The sequence below is a fragment of the Rattus norvegicus genome, chromosome 2 (assembly GCF_021556685.1).
Source record: "Rattus norvegicus strain SHRSP/BbbUtx chromosome 2, alternate assembly SHRSP_T2T, whole genome shotgun sequence".
Lineage (NCBI taxonomy): Eukaryota > Metazoa > Chordata > Mammalia > Rodentia > Muridae > Rattus > Rattus norvegicus.
The window spans coordinates 176,555,496-176,574,698 of record NC_141535.1 but is presented as its reverse complement, the minus strand read 5'-3'; the positions used below and the strand labels follow the sequence as shown (position 1 = coordinate 176,574,698).

At 47.4% G+C, this 19,203-nt stretch overlaps 3 protein-coding genes and 1 long non-coding RNA gene across 4 annotated transcripts; 3 read left to right on the top strand and 1 right to left on the bottom strand.

Annotated features, from left to right (window-relative positions):
• The first annotated feature begins 157 nt into the window (after nucleotides 1-157).
• On the top strand, nucleotides 158-4,743 carry Cks1b (CDC28 protein kinase regulatory subunit 1B). The gene is made up of 3 exons (NM_001135749.2): nucleotides 158-252; nucleotides 2,661-2,788; nucleotides 3,353-4,743. The coding sequence occupies exons 1-3, from the start codon at nucleotides 194-196 to the stop codon at nucleotides 3,403-3,405; spliced, it is 240 nt and encodes a 79-aa protein (NP_001129221.1). The 5' UTR covers nucleotides 158-193; the 3' UTR covers nucleotides 3,406-4,743.
• A 4,089-nt stretch (nucleotides 4,744-8,832) lies between these two features.
• On the top strand, nucleotides 8,833-18,297 carry Flad1 (flavin adenine dinucleotide synthetase 1). Its single transcript, NM_001110138.1, is given in 8 exon segments — nucleotides 8,833-8,890; nucleotides 9,295-9,525; nucleotides 11,800-12,544; nucleotides 13,193-13,340; nucleotides 14,237-14,335; nucleotides 14,419-14,608; nucleotides 16,823-16,896; nucleotides 16,984-18,297. Coding segments are annotated over 7 exon segments (1,473 nt in total). The 5' UTR covers nucleotides 8,833-8,890; nucleotides 9,295-9,444; the 3' UTR covers nucleotides 17,120-18,297.
• LOC147996356 (uncharacterized) lies at nucleotides 11,805-16,214 on the bottom strand. Its single transcript, XR_015676438.1, has 2 exons — nucleotides 15,531-16,214; nucleotides 11,805-15,196 (listed from the first exon to the last, which is right to left on the bottom strand). It is a non-coding gene; the product is annotated as an uncharacterized LOC147996356 (long non-coding RNA).
• Lenep (lens epithelial protein) lies at nucleotides 17,621-18,309 on the top strand. Its single transcript, NM_053614.2, has 2 exons — nucleotides 17,621-17,877; nucleotides 17,965-18,309. Exon 1 carries the CDS (start codon nucleotides 17,638-17,640, stop codon nucleotides 17,821-17,823), a length of 186 nt encoding a protein of 61 aa, NP_446066.2. The 5' UTR covers nucleotides 17,621-17,637; the 3' UTR covers nucleotides 17,824-17,877; nucleotides 17,965-18,309.
• The last annotated feature ends 894 nt before the right edge of the window (nucleotides 18,310-19,203 follow it).

Here is a 19,203-nt window from a genome sequence, read left to right as displayed (position 1 = left end):
ACGACTTGAAGAGACGCCAGTGCAAGCCAATCGAGGACTTCAAAATGGAGCTGTCCCGCCTTCGGCCGAAGAGACCAATAGGAAGTGCGGGCGGTGTGTTTGAAAGCGAGGCCAAAGAGGGTGGGAGCGCGTGCTGCTGGGAGTTGTCTGGAGGCCAGCAGCACAGGGCTGAGCGCCTTCGGGCAGAGCAGTCATGTCTCACAAACAAATCTACTATTCGGACAAATACGACGACGAGGAATTCGAGTACCGGTTAGTGCTGGCGCGGGGACTACATCCAGGTCGTGCGCCTTGACCAAAGAGAGCACACGAGGAGTTAGATACCTAGGCCGGAGGGGGCGGCGGGGGATGGGGGGGGGGGGCGAAAAACAGTGTAGAACCGGCGCGTGCGCAAGAGATTAGCGAGGAGTGGGGTGGGGGTGGGGGTGGGATTGGGTGCAGCAGCGAAGCGCATGCGCAAAAGGTGGCCGGAGGTTGTAAAACAATGAAAGGGAATTTGGAGTTGGCTGGCTGTTAAGTAGAAGCACGTTGTAGTTCTGATCAGGGAATTCACATCACTCGCACAACCTTGTTGTGGCAGGTTAATTTCCCTAATAGCAAACTGCTCGCGTTGCTGAAATCTCAAAGTCTTCTAAGAGACAGAAGGTAGCCAGTGCAGAGCTGAAAGTTTCGTGCTCTTGATGAAAGGACGGTTCTAAGAGAGCCTCAGTGTTGGTTATTAGCTTACGAAAAAGAAGAGTGGTTGTCAGCCTTGTTTTAGATAAGAGTTTACAGGACTTGAAGTGGCATGAAGACTGTGGACGTAGGGTAGATACCTTTCAAATAACCTGAGCATTCGTGGCGTGCATAGAGGTTTCAAGTGTTCCCTTAAGGTGCAGGGTAAGCTGGTATGATAGCTCACACCTTTAATATTTTCTGGAAATGTGAAGTAATGCCAAGGACAAATTTCAAAATCCGTGGAGTAAACGAACTCTAGAAAGAACCTGACTGGTGAGTATAGGGGTGTAAATCTAGGGGAATTGTGCTAGAGGAGACTCCTGAGATGAGACCCTGAGAGAACTCGTGTGTGTGTGGTCGTTGGAGAGTCTAAATGCTGGCTATTGGCCAAGAACTGTAAGAAATTCTTGCACCAAATGTGCAAGCATTTGTGAAAATACCATGTCCATGAATTTGAATTGAAGGCGAGGGAAGACAAGCTTCTACAAAGGTTCCTTACTCTGGTGTGTATCGCTTGTAATACTTAACTTCCTAATTTGTATTATCTCTCCTGAGAGAACATAAAAACTACCATTTCAGTGTCTCTAGACATGTTCTACTTCAGACACCCCGGAGAAGTGGGGTGTGTACTGACAGATACAACCATCCTTTATTGGCAAGAAACACCCCCCACACACACAGGGTTGTACTGACAGTCACCTGGGTCAGACACTAAGCCTGTTAGGCTGCTTTGTTATAGGGTGGGATAAACAACCACATGCTTTTTGGACCCAGTTAACTTTTGTACTGTTTTCCTTGTGTGTAACAATGTTACACTTAAGAGTATTTGCCTGGAGGAGAAATGAGCGCTTCATCCCCGAGAAAGCTGAACTCTAGCCTTGCCTCGGGCATTTTGTTTTTAAAGGAGGGGTTTGTTTGGGTTTCCTTTTTGCGGGGGGGGGGGGGGGGGGGGTCTTGTTTTGTTTCTGTACATCAAAGTCACAATTGTGTGCTTGGGACATGTTAGAATGGAAGTTCTTTTCTGACATTTGGATGACATTATGGGGAAGGCTCTTGTTATTACTACAGATGGAGCATTTAGTACATCTTCATTGAGCGTGATAAAGTAAGTCTATTTGAGGGAGTCTGAGTCAAGTCAGGTAATTTTTCGCCATAAACTTTTGGTTGGGGAAGCTTGGGATTTCCCAAGGATAGTAGCACATCCTTAGAGGTGTGAACATTTGCATGGTTCTCTTCATACTTGTTCTGTATCCCCACTCCATTATAGACCTTTCCTCTCCACACAGTCCTCCAGTAGAGTGGGTAGAATGGGGAATCAGCTAGAGGACAGTAAGACCTGTGAAATCAAAGGCTATACAAATACCATCAGTGTCTTATACCCAGTCATCCATTCCAGTTGTTCATTTGTGTTTTTAATAACTTTTATGAAAAATGTACAAAATCCTTGGGTGTTTTTATTTTGGTTTTGGTTTTATTGTTTTTGTTTGTTTGTTGTTTGATTTTATTTATTTATTTATTTTTTGGTTCTTTTTTTTCCGAGCTGGGGACCGAACCCAGGGCCTTGCGCTTCCTAGGCAAGCGCTCTACCACTGAGCTAAATCCCCAACCCCTTGATTTTATATTTTTGAGACAGGGTTTATCTGTGTACCTGTGGCTGTCCTGAAACTTGCCCTGTCAACGAGCCTGGCCTCTGAGATCCACCTGCCTCTGCTTCCCGAGTGCTGGGGTTAAAGGAGTGCACCACCACACTGGGCTTATTTTCACAGATTCTCTGTAGCCCAGGGTAGCCTCAAACTCCTGGTAATCCTCCTGCCATATCCCTGAGTGCCAGGATCGTGGCACATTTGCACTCTTCCTTTCTCTGCCTCTCTGTGTATGTAGGTCAGTGTCTGACAGACTGCCAACTCTGATACAACGCTGACATCCCCATGTTTCTGTTACAGGCATGTCATGTTGCCCAAGGACATAGCCAAGCTGGTCCCTAAAACCCATTTGATGTCTGAATCTGAATGGAGAAATCTCGGTGTTCAGCAGAGTCAGGGATGGGTTCACTATATGATCCATGAACCAGGTCAGTGAAATGTAAGGCGGCATCTCTGGCTGAAGGAAGAAGATTACAGAGCAGAGCAATAGAGGGAGGAGGGTGTCATTCACTGCTGGGTCTTTCCCACACTCAGTATGCAAAGGGACCACAGTAACAAAAATGAGTAAGACATGTAGGAAGATGGGGGATGAGCCTTCTTAGAAAGAAACAAAAGCAATTGCAGCCTTTCATTGAGCCAAAGGGGACACTTTAAGGCCACTTACACCCCAGTTATGGCCCCTGGATAAGCAAAAATAAGCAAAAGTGATCCTATTTCTTGGTAAGACAGTTCCAAATAAGCAAAAGTGATCCTATTTCTTGGTAAGACAGCAGACACCCAGCTGCCAGGTCTGATCAAAGGATACACGAGGCTATGTAAACCAGAGGAGAGACCTAATACTTCTGTACGTGCAGGAAGGCCAGGCTTGTGGGGCTGCATTCACCTGCATGCGGTGGTGAAGCGTGAGTGGCACTGCACTGCACAGTAGCATGCACTGCTGACTGCTCAGAATGCTGGGAGTTTCTTTCTTAGATTTCACTGCTTTTTTTCAGAACCTCACATCTTACTGTTCCGGCGGCCACTGCCCAAGAAGCCAAAGAAATGAAGCCAGCAACCAACTGACTTTGGGCCTCGAGCTTTACACAGCTGTCCTTACTCCCCACCATCTTTCTGATAGCGTGACCGTGTTGCTTTCTTACTTCTCACTTTGATATGTAAAGGATACACTGTTTGAATGTGCTGGTACCTGCTTTGCTTCTGGAGTTGAGCCACCAATGCCACAGCCCTGTCAGATGAGTGTGACCTCAAAGCCCCAGTGTGCTCGGTATCCAGCAGGCCATTTTGCCATCCGTCAGAAGCATGTGAAATCAGATCATGGCTATTACAGGGATGGTGTGAATTTGCTATTGTGGTTTTTACTATTGGGTATTGTATTTATGATGACTTGTGGATTTATGTTTCAATGTATTGGAAACTTTCCATTTTAACTGACAAATCTCTTCCATGTTACAAGCCTTGATTAAAGGAAGTTTTTTTTAAATAACCTTAAGGCTGTGGTTATAAAACCGTCCTATCCCTGTGCTATTGTGTGCCCCTCACCCCTTCATTCCCTCTGAGTCATCTCCCTCCTGCAACCAAGGTGATTGACTGGAATCATTCTGATTCTTACACCCTTCAGGTGGATAATGGAAACCTGACTCTTCACAGTAATGAGGTTTAGTTGAATATTGCAATAACAAATTTATACTGTTTTAATTGGACTTGATGTAAAAACATTCACTGAAATGTATTTCACTGACTACTAGCCTATGATAATTATTTTATTGGAACTGTCTTACCTCATCAAAGCAGATGAACTGTTGTACAGAGTCTGGTCAGTGTTGTCATTTACACAGCCCCAGTGTTTGAAGCGTATCCAAAGACATGAGAGTGGGATTAAGTACCACACAAGACTCTAGCCTCTGAATAGTGGCTGGAGCTGGATTTCAAATGGAGTTGATATTAGAACTGTCATGGACAGTTTCAAGTACTGAGACCACCAAAGTCATTCCTGGAGTAATCCTTTGGCGTGGGCTAAAGACAAGGCTGAGCAGTTAAGAACACTAGTGCTCCTTGAGAGGACCTGAATTCAATTCCCAGCAACCATGTAGGAGTGCTCACAACCACTTGTAACTCCAGTTCCAGGAGATTGAACACCCTCCTCTGGTCTCTACAGAGACCAAACACACCTGGCATATCTATAAGCTTAAAAGGGGGCGGGGAGGGGGGAGTGGATAGAGAGAGGGGTCAGTGGTTAAGAGCACTGACTACTCTTCCAGAGGTCCTGAGTTCAATTCCCAGTAACCACATGGTGGGTCATGATCATCTGTAATGGTATTTGTTGTTCTCTTCTGGTATGTCAGTGACGGTATACTTATATAAATAAAATAATTTTAAAAAATGATTTTAGAAAAAAATCGTGGCATGTAGACTGAGTGTAAGAATGTCTAGCCGGTAGTTATTTACTAAGCTTTGAGAAAAAAGATGTCAACTAGCTGTTTAAAGAAGTGGCTGGAGGGGCTGGGGATTTAGCTCAGTGGTAGAGCGCTTACCTAGGAAGCACAAAGCCCTGGGTTCGGTCCCCAGCTCAAAAAAAAAAAAAAAAAAAACCTCACTTTGGGGTTGGGGATTTAGCTCAGTGGTAGAGCGCTTACCTAGGAAGCGCAAGGCCCTGGGTTCGGTCCCCAGCTCCGGAAAAAAAGAACCAAAAAAAAAAAAAGAAGTGGCTGGAAAGATGGCTCACCGGTTAAGAGCACTGATTGCTCTTCCAGAGGTCCTGAGTTCAAATCCCAGCAACCACATGGTGGCTCACAACCATCTGTAATGAGATCTGATGCCCTCTTCTGGTGTGTCTGAAGACAGCTCCAGTCTACTCATATAAATAAAAATAAATCTTTAAAAAAAAAAAAAAAGACCAGTGTTTGAGGGGAGACGAGATGGCTCAGTGACTTGAGAGCACTGGTTGCTCTTGCAAAAGACCCACCTTCGGTCCTGTGCTCACAGCCATGCACAACTCCAACGTTGTATTTATGGTACAATGCCTACATGGAGGCAAAGCATTTATACACATTCAAATATAAGAACTTTTAAAAGATGGCTTAGCAAGAGGGCGTTCCTGCCACCACTTCGACCCACTGGTGCAAGGAGAACTCTTAGACTGTTCTCTGACCTCCACAGGTGTGCTGTAGCACATGGACACATGCACAAACACACTCAATGTTTGAATTCTTTTCTCTCCAAGTAAATTATTTTTCATTTCCTTACATAAGAGAGATTGTCATCATTGTTCTTTTATTCCTAGGTAAACTGTCACTATTTTAAAACTTTTTTAAAGATATATTTGGTTTTGAGACAGGCTCTCACTCTGTAGACCAAACTGGCCTTGCCTTTGCCTCCCAAGCACTGAGATTGAAGCTTTATACAACTATACCTAGCTTCAGGTTCATATTGTATGTGTCAGTATTTTGTCCTCACATGTATGTGTTCACCATGTGGTCCCTGGGCATCGGATCTGGGCCTCAGCTGGCCTGGAACCTGGTCCTCTAACAAGCAACAAGTGCTCTTAACTGCGGAAACATCTCTCCAGCCCAACTCACAAACCTCAAGGCATCCACATCTCCTGGAAATGCTCAAAGTGCAGACTCTGGGCACAGTGTTCATGAAATCCTGAGAAATGGCCTAAGCAATGTGTTAAAAGTTCAGTGGTTCTAGCAAGCACTTAAAAACTTGGAACACGGGCTGGAGAGATGGCTCAGCGGTTAAGAGCACCCGACTACTCTTCCAGAGGTCCTGAGTTCAATTCCCAGCAACCACATGGTGGCTCACAACCATCTGTAAAGAGATTTGATGCCCTCTTCTGGTGTATCTGAAGACAGCTACAGTGTACTCATATATAATAAATGAACATTTGTTTAGGAAGAAGTCAGCATTTTTTTTTTAGTAATTTGTTTAAAGATTTATTTACTTAATGTATATGAGCACACTGTCACTGTCTTCAGACCCATCAGAACGGGTACCAGATTCCATCACAGACAGTTGTGAGCCACCATGTGGTTGCTGGGATTTGAACTCAGGACATCTGGAAAAGCAGCCAGTGCTCTTAACCCCTGAGCCATCTCTCCAGCCCAGCATTTTTAATACAATAAAAAATACCATGTATTAGGCAGTCATTAGGCAAGTGGATGTTTGGTGTGTTTTTAGTGGTATTTTTTGTTTATTATATTCTTTTTAGAATTATTGTTGTTTGCTTATTTTGTGACAGGGTCTTACTATATGGTTTTGGCTAGCCTTGAACTCATTCTGTAGACCAGGTTGGCCTCAAACTTAGATCCACCTTCCTCTGCCACCTGAGTGCTAAGATTAAAGGTGTGTACCACCACTCCCAGTTTAAGAATTTCAAACAAGGGCTGGAGAGTTGGCTCAGTGGTTAAGAGCACTAGCTGCTCTTCCAGAGGTCCTGAGTTCAAATCCCAGCAACCACATGGTGGTTCACAACCATCTGTAATAGAATCTGATGCCTTCTTCTGGTGCGTATGAAGACAGCTACAGTGTAGTTATACATAATGAATAAATACATCTTTTTAAAAAGATTTTTTCAGGGGTTGGGGATTTAGCTCAGCGGTAGAGCGCTTGCCTAGGAAGCACAAGGCCCTGGGTTCGGTCCCCAGCTCCGAAAAAAAAAAAGATTTTTTTTCAAACAAGTCTATAATTCTGGTTGCACTCTTCCTCCACCCACCCATCCCCCTTTTAGCTGCTTATTTTTTTTCTTTTATTAAACTAAGGAAATCCCACAGGACTTACTACTTAAAGCTGATCTTTCATTCACTGTAGCATTTTTAAGGTTGTGTGGCACCCCTTGACCTTTCTGAACTTATATCCAACAATATATAATTCTTTCTCAGTCCTGAGATATGAACTCAGATCCTCCCAATGTTAGACCAGTGCTCACCACTAAGCCACGTTGCTAACATTGTTCCTCACGTGTAACAGAGCATATTTATCTGAAAAGATTTTGTGGAATAAAATATGGCCATTTGTGGTTTAGCACACCTTCAAGTCACAACAGAAAATCCCGGGGGAAATGTAGATCTCAGACCCATCCAAATCTACTGCATCACAGTTTACATAACCATAATATCCAGGGATAGTGAGGTGGTTCAGCAGGTAAAAGAGTAAGGTTTGGCCACCCAAATTGGACCACCTGGGTTAGATCCCAGCACCCACATAAAGGTGAAAGAGAAGGGACACCAGAAAGTTGTCCTCTGGCTTCCATATGCCTGCTGTGGCATTGCTGCCCTCCCATCATACAATAATGGTAAAAACGTTTTTGGTTTTTAAAAATCGCAGATGATTAAGCTATTTTCCCCCAGCAAAGCAAAGGGTGGAGGGGCACCGAAATAGGAATTCGATAGGATGTTATGGGTACCCAAAGTGAATACAAGTTACTTCTACTTACTCCTTCTCTGCAGGGGCCCATCACTGAAAAGTGATGTTCTTCTGGAGGGGGTCGGGGCAGGAAAGGGTTTTTAATTTTTAGTGTCAGAGGCTTAAGTAGTTTTTACGTTTATATTAGAAAGAAACGAAGATATCACACTCTGCAACTCACACTCCATTGTGAGATGGATAAACACCGTCTTCATCTTTCTGCTACAAAACAGAACCCCAGGTTGGCGCACTATCTTGGGCTGCCCATCCCAGGGACTCTGAAAGGAAGATCTCCCTCAAATATAAGAGGCAAAACCGGGGGTTGGGGATTTAGCTCAGTGGTAGAGCGCTTGCCTAGGAAGCGCAAGGCCCTGGGTTCGATCCCCAGCTCCGAAAAAAAAGAACAAAAAAAAAAAAAAAAAAAAAAGGCAAAACCGGGCGGGAGTGGCATACGCCTTTTAAGTCCCAGAACTTTGGAGGCAGAGTCTGGAGGAGTTAATAGGCCTGGTCCACAGAGCGAATTCCAGTTAAGCCAAGCTACACAGAGAAACCATATCTCGAAAGAGGAGAGAGACAGAAAAAGAAATGTGGATGCGACAAACTGTAGTAACACGCGCCATGAATCCCACCACTTCCCAACCAATTCGAGACCAGTCTGATCTGTATAAACAAGTTATTTCCAGGGCTATATACTGGGGCTCTGTCTTAACTGTTTTTTAATAGTTGAATGAAACAGAATCAGATCACAAAGCCGCACCCGACAGTCCTTAAAGCACTTCCCAACATTCTCCTTTCCCGTACCAAACTCTTTAAGTCCCGCCTTCCATGGGCTAAGGGCAGGCCCCTATTTTTATTTCCGGGCAGTGATGACTACGTGGTGTTGCCAATAACAACTTAGCATTTCCTTAGCGCCTAGGATGAAGCGCATGAGCGATTGCCAAATAGACCAATAGAACTATTGTTAAGAGTAAGCGACAGCCAGAGTAACCAATCAACATGAAGCATTGTTAGGTGGGACTTTGAGTTACGGAAGCTGTCCTAGGACATGCGGGAAGGAAAGAGCGAATGACCCTGTGAAGGGGGCAAAATAGAGGTGGAATGATACAAGATCAGCGATCTGAAGCCTGGTGAGAAAAACAGATTTCGGGATAGAAAGGGTGCAAAAGTAGGTTAAGTCCTGGTGAGTGGTGGAGGGAGGAAAGAAATGCATTTAAAGGGACCCTAAGGCCCAGAATAAGGTAGACATTTAAAGGGGCAGGTGATCCGAAGAGAAGAGAGACATTTAAAGGTGCAGATACCCAAGACAGAGCAAATTTCAGACCTGCTCAGCAAACGGAAATAGCTAAAGTGGTAGGTCTTGGGAGAACATGGCACTTTTAAATAAATAGGAATCGAGACGCTTTTAGGAACCTGGGCCTTAAGAATACGTTAAAGAGACCAGAGTAAAGGTGACTAAAGAAAATTGAGCCTTCCTCCAAGAAGGAAAAAGTTACACTCCTGCCATCTTCATTGTCCTTTCCGGCTCTTCCAGGCTCCCTCAACCCCGGACTGAGTACTCAGGGTATGGCCTCCAGTATCCTGTAGACCTGTAGACCTGGCGGCCTCTCAGTACTTACGACCCCAATTTGGGGTTCTGAGTGGCTACTTGAAAGCCTTGCAAAAAAGCAGAGAGAGCAGGACCATGGCATCTAGGGCCTCTGAACTGCCCCCAGGACGCAGCGTGACAGCGGGCATCATCATTGTTGGAGATGAGATCCTTAAGGTGTGTCTGGAATGGAAGAGGGAAAGAGTGTGGCATTCTACTGCTGTGGGCTCTCTTTCCGGTGAAAGGAGGGAAACCAGAATGGGAATCCCCTTTCTTGTCAAAGTAGGGCCCTGGAGTGAGTTCTAACATATTGGAGGAAAATGACCCTATTGGAAGAAAATTAGTTTTTTTGTTGAAAGATGGATAGTAACTTTCCTACAACTTGCCACGGAGAAGCAAAGGGGAGCAAAGTAGCCACATAATTACAGGAGGCAGGGCAAGGAGAGGAAGCACAGGTGTATGTGATGTGTATCCCACGTGTTTTTAAGTTATTCAAGGAGCTCAGCAGACTGGATAGGTGAGCTAGAAGGAAGGTACTGGAAGAAAGGACTCTATTCTGAATGGCCCCAGTGTGGGGAGGTGGCAAGCATAGGTTTCTAACAGTAATAGTTACCCTGATCTTTTTTATTGTCTACCAGAGGCTGGTCTGCACTCACTACATCACATGAAGCCTTACAAACCGCAACAATTCCGTGCAGTTAGGTTTTTTATTACAGATCTCTATAGATTATGAAACAGCCTCAAAGAAATTAAGAAACTTATCCAAGGTCACAAGACTACAAGGTCCTAGGAGCAAGGTGGCACATGCCTTTACAGCACTTGGGAGGCAGAAGCAAGTGAATCTTCATGAGTTTGAGGCCAGCCTGGTCTGCAGAGCCAGTTCCAGAATAGCTAAAGCTACACAAAGAAACCTTATCTCAGAATAAATAAAAATGAAAATAGTGGGGGCTGGAGAGATGGCTCAGTGGTTAAGAGCACTGACTGCTCTTCCAGAGGTCCTGAGTTCAAATCCCAGCAACCACACAGTGGCTCACAACCATCTGTAATGGATCTGATGCCCTCTTCTGGTGTGTCTGAAGACAGCAACAGTGTGCTTATATATAATAAGTAAATCTTTTTTAAAAAGAAGGAAAGAAAGAAAGAAAAAATAAATAGTGGTAGAGATAGAATTCTAGCCCAATTCTTTCTTTCTTTTTTTTTTTTTTTTTTTTTTTTGGAGCTGGGGACCAAACCAATTCTTTCTTACTCCAGAGCACAAACTTTTTTTCAGAGATTGGGTATCCCAGGCTGGCTTAGACCTCTCTCTCTCTCTCTCTCTTTTTTTTTTTTTTTTTTTTTTTAATGTTAACCAGGCTGGCCTTGACCTCACAGAGATTCACCTGCTGTTGTCTCTGCCTCTGGAGTGCTGGGATTAAAGACATAGGCCACCATATGCCTAGGCCACCATATGCCGGGCTTAAAGATGTTAATTTTATGTTTATATGTCTGTGGGGGAGGGGGAGTACTCACAGAGGCAGAAGTTATAGATTCCCTGGAGTGGGGCTTAAGACTCTTATGAGCTGCCCAACCATTCTGAGAGCCAAGCTTGGGTTCTCTGGAAAAGCACTCTTAGTTACTAAGCCATCTCTTCAGCTCCAGAAGATGAACAAACTTTTCATTTATTTTATTTTGAGATAGGGTGCAACACAAACTCTTTAACTACTCATCCCTCTGTAGAGAGAGAAGTAGAAGCTAAGGTTAGGAAAGAAGACAGGGCACACAATATAGCCAGCCAGCTTTAATGATTGCAAAAAAATTTGAACTTTATTCTGTATGCAATTGGAGACAACATGTTTCTGAGCACAGAAGTGATTCGGCGAACACAGTGACGCATTAAAAAGGTCACTTAGAAGGCAGGGAGCAGAGTTTGATGGATCGAGATTGAGGTCTGGGGGTGGGACGCTGGGGGCTGGAGGTGGGGGTGGGGAGTTGGCCAGGAGGCTGTCAGCATCACCCAGGAAGTGAGAGTGTGGAGTAGAGAAGATGGGGAGGGCTTTTAGAAGTGGAGATGACAAAAATGAAAGGCCTGACCATGACTGTGTCCGGGATGCCACTGAGCAAAATAACCAGGGATGTGGTGAGGCTGTCTAACAGGATCCTGAAACTGGGGACCAAAACTGAAACTGTTGGGGTTGGTGACCAAGTCCAAATATCCACACAGAATTAATGACTGAGTGTACATCAAGTCAAGATCAAAGTGTGCAGAACTGACTATGAAATCTTTAAATCCAAGTAAGGCCAAGACGAATGGACAGCCCCAAGGAGAATGCCCTCTTCTCTACATTCAAATGGGTTTTCTCATTCTCACTCCGGTTCCAGAAACAATCCCCCCTTCACTTGACAGACGTAGCTACCTCCCCATCTGCCCTCATTCTCCAGCACTGACAGTCTCATCCTTCCTCCAATTCCTAGGGACACACGCAAGATACCAACACTTACTTTCTTTGCCGGACGCTGCGCTCCCTGGGGGTCCAGGTGTGCCGAGTCTCTGTTGTACCTGATGAAGTAGCCACCATTGCATCCGAGGTCACCTCATTCTCCAGGCGCTTCACTCACGTCCTCACCGCGGGGGGCATTGGTCCCACTCATGACGATGTGACCTTTGAGGCAGTGGCACTGGCTTTTGGGGAGGAGCTCAAACCACACCCTGAGCTCCAAGCAGCCATCAAAACCCTAGGAGGGGAGGGTTGGGAGAAGCTGTCGATGGTGCCCTCCTCTGCCCGCCTTCATTACGGTACAGATCCCGGAACTGGCCACCCCTTCAGATTCCCGCTGGTCTCTGTCCGAAATGTCTACCTCTTCCCAGGAATTCCGGAGCTGCTGCGACGAGTGTTGGAGGGACTGAAAGGGCTGTTCCAAAACACAGCCGTGCAATTCCACCTGAAGGAGTTGTATGTGGCTGCATCAGAGGGCTCTATCGCCCCCATCCTGTCTGAGGCGCAGGCCCACTTTGGGCGTAGGCTTAACCTGGGTTCCTATCCTGACTGGAGCAGCAACTACTACCAGGTGAAGCTGATTCTAGACTCCGAGGAAAAGGAGCCCTTGGAGGAATGCCTGGCCTATCTGACTGCACGTCTGCCCCAAGGATCACTCATCCCCTACCTACCCGATGCTGTTGAGAAGGCCAGTGAGGCTGTTTACAAACTCGCTGAGTCAGGTAGGAGCCTCCTTGGGAAAGGAGTCTGAGTTCTCTAGGTTTAACAATGCTTTCAGAGGGCTTCCCACAGATGCAGGAAAAGGTCGAAGAGAGTTGCTGTTGATCTATTTGTTCTCCCAGTAACTATTGATACCTCCTTTCACCAGCGCTTTGCTGGGTGTCGGGGTTGGTATAGCTTGTCAGAACTGCTGTGCTCTACCACACGGGTTAGCTGGTAAACCAGTGCTTGTAGCTGAGATGTGATTCTGCAGTGGATTCCAGAATTCCACCAGCTTTGATCTGGGGGAGGAGAAGGGTTCTCTGGACAAATAAGCACCGAGGGATGAGGATTTGGTGGCACATGGAGGGAGGCAAGCGCAAACAATATGAAAAGAGGCTGGCAGGAAGCAGGTGGGGCTGCAGAGGGTGAAAGGAAGCCATAATACCCCATACTCCCAGCCCTCAGTCCCTACCCGAGAGGAAAGACTTAAGCCATGGTCATGGGAGGTAGGGTTGAAGAGCAGGCAGGGAGACAGACGATGCCAGACAGCATGGAAGAGTTTGGTCCCAGGACATGGGGACAATAGTGACTCTTTAAGCAAAGGTCACATAACTTCTCTGACAGCCGTGTATACCTAGCTGACATTCTCTTCCCTGCCTGCATGGCAGGGTCTTGTCTGGGGAAAAAGGTAGCAGGTGCCCTACAGACCATTGAGACTGCCCTGGCTCAATACCACCTCTCCCAGATCTGTGTGGGCTTCAATGGGGGCAAGGACTGCACCGCCCTCCTGCACCTCTTCCATGCAGCTGTGCAGAGGTAAGCCTACCCCTGGGAGGCAGGGCCTCAGAAAGACCTACTTGAAACCTCTCCAGCTCCCGATCCCAGAAAGCAGAGCGACAGGGTGTACAGGTGGCGCTCAGGAGGAAGGTAGCTAGGTGATCAGTCAGTGCCGGTCCCCCATATTTATTGAACATCTGGCATATGTCTGACCCCAGGTCTAAGTGTGGAGTCAACCACAGGGAAGTCACCGGCAGTCATAGAACCTGGCTTGGTCGCAGTCCCAGAAGTCAGGGAGTGAGCTTGCTTCACGTGGGTTCTGGGATTGGAACCCAGATTTTCTGCAAGAGCAACAAGTGCTTTTAACTGCTGAACTAACTCTTCAGCCCATGAGGGTTCTTTTTTAAAGCCCTATCTTTAAAAAATAATAATAATAATAATTCTCAGCTGGCTGTGGTGGTGCGTGCCTTCAACCCCAGCAGAAGCAGCAGAGGCTACTGCTATGACTTGAGGCTAGCCTGGGCAACCTAAAAGCCTGTGGAACCCAGTTTTCTCCTCGGGACAGGAGATGTTTTTTAATCTTATTAACAACAGAACTGACCCTTAGGTTTAAAATGAGAATAAATTAGGCAAATTGGCACACGCCTGTCATCCCAGCTCTCGGGTGGTGCAGCAGTAAACACTATAAGTTTGAGGCTGGCTCCTACATAAGGAATTACAGGCCAGCCTGGGCTACACAGCAAGACCCTGTCTCCAAACAAAAGGAAAAGAAACCTGAGCGGGTGTCTCAGGAAGTGGGTGTGAGTTGGCTGGATGGAAAGAAGGGAAAGGGAGAGGTATGGGTATTGGTCCCACGTCCCAAGAGAATATTGAGCTCTCTGGAGAACAATATTCTTCTCCATACTGGCAAGTCTATGGATCCTTACTCTCCCCAGAAAATTTCCTGATGTTCCAAAACCTCTCCAGATCCTGTACATTCGCAGCATCTCGCCCTTCCCTGAGTTGGAACAGTTTCTGCAGGACACCATCAAGAGGTATGGGGACCTAGAGGACTGGGCTCCCAGAGGGGCTCGGTAGAATCCCCTCTGGTCCTCATCCTGTCTGCTTCCTCCCCGAGGTATAACCTACAGATGTTAGAAGCTGAGGGTAACATGAAGCAGGCCCTGGGTGAGCTCCAGGGAAAGCACCCCCAGCTGGAGGCTGTCCTGATGGGCACTCGACGGACTGACCCCTACTCCTGTAGCCTCCACCATTTCAGCCCCACCGACCCTGGCTGGCCTTCATTCATGCGCATCAACCCGCTGCTGGTAAGGAGACAGGACTGACTGCTTCCGGTCCCTGGACCTTCCCAGTGCCTGACCAGTCTCCCAGGGCAGGCAGGTGCTGTCCATTCATCCTCAGTTTGACCAGTTAAACTGAGCACTAATTCAGTGGCAGGCAGTGTGCTTTTCACTGTGGGCAAAACAGTGACCTGGGCCTGTGCTATCCAGTATGACAGCAGTCATTTGTCCATACTTGCAATTGAACTGAAATACAGATTTTGGGGCTGAGGATGAGTTCCTTTGGTGTAGTGCTTGCCTGGCACACCTGAACATCATGTGCTTATGCCTATAATGTCAGTCTTTGGGAGAATCAGGAGTTTAAGGCCAGGGCCTGCTGCCAGGCCTGATGACCTCACTTTATCTCCAGGACCAAGGTGGCAGGAGAAGGGAACTGACTCCCACAACTTGCCCTTTGACCTCACACAGACCTTGCCTCCCCCCAAAACACAAATAAATGAATACAATTTATTTTTTAAGGGTCAAAGAAGGCCTTGGTAACATAGTGAGCCAGTCTAGCCACGTGACCCTATTTCAAAAATAGAAGAAAGAAGAAAATACAAATGATTAAAACCACTGAGAGGGGGGTTGGGGATTTAGCTCAGTGGTAGAGCGCTTGCCTAGCAAACGAAAGGCCCCGGTTCAGTCCCCAGCTCCGGAAAAAAAAGAAAAAGAAGAAGAAAAAAAAAAAAAAAAAACCACTGAGAGGCTGAGGTAGGATTGTATGAGACAGCCCAGCCCTATCTCAGGAAAACAAATGCCCTGATTTATTTACTTTCAGAAGATGAAATTTATGGCATGTGATTCATAATGTCATTTTTTTTTTTTTTTTTTTTTTTGGAACTGGGGACCGAACCCAGGGCCTTGTGCTTGCTAGGCAAGCGCTCTACCACTGAGCTAAATCCCCAACCCCGTCATTTTTTTTTTTAATTAGATAAAATGCAAAGATCAGTTCCAAGGGCTGGGATGGGCTTGGTTGAATCCTTGCCTAGCATGGACAAAGCTGTAGCTTCAATTCTCAGCACCACATAACACAGGGAAGTAGCCGAGCTGGGGCCGAGCCTCCCTAGATGCACAAAGCCTTGGGTTCAGTGTCTCCCACCATGCCTGCCCGAGCCTGCCCAGCACCACTCTAAGTACAGATCACTGGGGACTTGGGAGGACAGAAGTTCAAGGTCATTCCCAGCTCTACAGGAGTGCAAGGCCAGCCTAAGATGTGTAAGACATGCCTAGTACACACCTTAACTCTCAGCAGGTGTGAAGATTAAGGCAGGAGGATGGCCATCTTGAGAACTGTATGAGGTACACAGTAAGACCTCACTACAAAGATTTATTTTATGTTTGTGAATACACTGTAGCTGTCTTCAGACACACCAGAAGAGGGCATCAGATCCCTTTACAGATGGTTGTGAGCCACCCTGTGGTTGCTGGGAATTGAACGCAGGACCTCTGGAAGAGCAGTCAGTGCTCTTAACCGCTGAGCCATCTCTCCAGCACCCCTGCTAGAAAGAAGGGGAGAGGGGCTGGGGATTTAGCTCAGTGGTAGAGCGCTTACCTAGGAAGCGCAAGGCCCTGGGTTCGGTCCCCAGCTCCGAAAAAAAAAGAACCAAAAAAAAAAAAAAAAAGAAAGAAGGGGAGAGAGAAAAGCAGGAAGGAAAGGGGAGAAAAAAATTAAGCCAATATTTTATGTATATGGGTGTGTCCTTACATGTATGTCTGGCTACCATGAGCACACGGGGTGCTTGACAAGGCCAGAAGAGGTGTCAGTACCCTGGAACCAGAATTACAGATGATTGGAGCCACCATGTGGTTGCTGGGATTTGAACTCAGGACCTCTGCAAGAGCAGTCAGTGCTCTTATCCGCTGAGCCATCTCTCCAGCCCACAACTCACATCTTAAGTTATCCTAGCCACATTTCAAATCCTACAGTGTGAGACAGCATGTGGCTAGACACTTCTACCATGGCAGAAAGCTCTATCCTTAAACACAGCCCTCGCCATGGTGTGGGGTTTATACCGCAGGGTCCTGGGATAGAATCAGTCTGGGTAAGGACTTTCTCTGGCTCTCTACTTAGCCCACACAGAGATCCAGACAGCAGGCCTTCCTCACAGCTAGGGGAACAGAAGTACCTGGATGGCCCATTGCTGGGGATGGTAGTGGTAGGTGTGACTGGGGCCAGTTCTAGTGACTGTCATTTTCCAGGACTGGACCTACAGAAACATCTGGGAATTTCTGCGGCAGCTGTTTGTCCCATACTGCATCCTGTATGACAGAGGGTAAGGTTATTGAAGGGCTGGGGTGAGAGGATGCTGAGATAGAAAGAACCCACACATCACCCACGTGCTCCTGTTTCAACACTCCAGGTACACATCACTGGGGAGTCGGGAAAACACAAAGCAGAATCCGGCCCTGAAGTGCCTGAGCCCAGGAGGGCACCCTGTCTACCGCCCAGCATACCTCCTGGAGAATGAGGATGAGGAAAGGAACTCCCGAATGTGATCTCACACAAGCTTGGGACAAGACAGAGGGAAGGGGGCTGGCCTGGGGTAACCTGTCATGTCAGTAAATTGTACCTCATGTACCACTGTTGGTGCCTGTTGCTCTGACTGTGCCTTCCTGCTCTGAGGTCAAGGAAGGCTGCCAGCTCCCGAACTGGCAGTACTCACTCAGGAGGGGGGAGGGGGCTGGAGGAAAGGTAGAACATACTAGAAAGGAGCTTCTAGGAATGAGCCTCAATGTCAACCAAAGGAGAGGAGGCAACCAGGAAGAGCACTGCCTGCTCGCAAGGGAAGCTGGGCTTTCCTGGCTGTGGAGGATAAAGGATGGGGTGGCCAAGCCCTCCCTTCTAACCACCGTCCCCATCTGAAAGGCTGACTCAGCCTGCTCCGAGGCCCCAGAACCTTCTTTTGCTAGACCCTAGAGCCTTTGTTTTTAGTCATGAGGCCTGAGGGGGTGGGGACAGTGGATAAAAGGTCCCAAAGGCAGCGTCCACACCCCTCTGCCGAGCTGCTGTCCACATGAAGCCACCGATGCAGCCCCTGACCCAGGCCCTGCCCTTCTCTCTGAGAGATGCCCTTCAAGGCACTGGTCTCCGCGTGCCTGTCATTAAGATGGGCACAGGGTGGGAGGGCATGTATCGAACCCTGAAGGAAGTCGCCTACATCCTTCTTTGTTGCTGGTGTATCAAGGAACTGCTGGATTAATGGTGGCGGGGAACACCTCCTGTCATCCCTGACACCAAGACCTGCATCACTCAGGTGGGGAGGGGAGGGGAGAGTGTCAGGAGGTGTGGCTGCAGCTTCTGGGCTGGAACCTGCAGCTCAGCTCTCCCCTCTTTTCTATAGCCCTAAGACTCCTGGAGCCTGCCGGCCTTCACCAAGGATGGAGCGCAAACAACTGAGAGGGAACCATGAACCTTGCTTTGAGCCGTTTATGCGTCTGACCTGCCTCATCCTGGGGCATGTATCCTGGGCTCCTGTCTCTGGTGTGGTTCTGGTACTCATGAGCTTGGCTTGCCGCCTAAGACTCCAGTGAGACTACAGCAGGATCTAATATTCTCCAAAATTGGTACAGTGACCCCACCAACCCACACACTTGAAGAACCAGGAATGGACTGCCCCTAAGATACCTGGTAATCACTCAACTATATAATAAATAGGCCTTGAGGCCAAAAGCTCTCTACGTGTAAAGGGGAATTGGGGGCATGTGTGCTTGGAAAGGGCTCAGAGACAGAGAGCAAGAAGGAAGAGTGAGACTGAAAACCAGCTTTGCTGACTCTCTCTCTGGTGCTAGGATAGAAGGGCAAACCACAGGTTCCTCCCAACCTTTGTGTAGAGAGGAGGGCAGAAGGGGTAGAGCCCTGTCCATTCTGTGAGGCCCAGGATGCTAGGGTGAGGGACCGAAGACTCGGCCTTCTCCCAAAAGGAGATGTGACCTAGGCAGCTCCCTGTCCCTAAGGGACCTGGGAAGTGTACTCACTGGTCCCCAGCTGTGAAAGGAGTCTCAGTTCAGACACAGCTATAAGAGAAAACACCTGTGTGGCCACACCACCCGTCAAGCCTATCAGCACACGTGTGACAGGACACAGTCCGAGTGAGTAGACCACCTCCTGACTTCCCCTTGGCAGCCACCAGCTCACTTGTTCTTTGAACCATTCATTAGCAGTCTGTGCGCATGTACAGCAACTCGCTCATGCCCACTTTCTCTCAGAGTGGCACTCTTTGGCCTACCCGTTGCCCACCTCCTTCTTCCCTGCAGCACTGTCCTGGAGGTAGTACATCATCCTGTCCCAGCCCCCGGAGCCAGCACTTCTTTGGCCTTTCTCTTAGTTAACTCCTTTCTCTCTGGGTCTCTTTGTTTTTACTGTTGGTTTTCTGGTTGGATGGATGGATGGTTTTAGTGTTGGGAACTGGTCCCAAGGCTTTGTACCTACCTATACCACAGCCTGATTTTTGTTGTCGTACAGATGTTATATGTACTAGTTGTGGCACCCCACACCTTTAATCCCAGCATTTGGGAGGCAGAGGCAGGAAGATTTTGAGACCATCCCGATCTACACAGCACATTCTTCAGTGAATATGAAC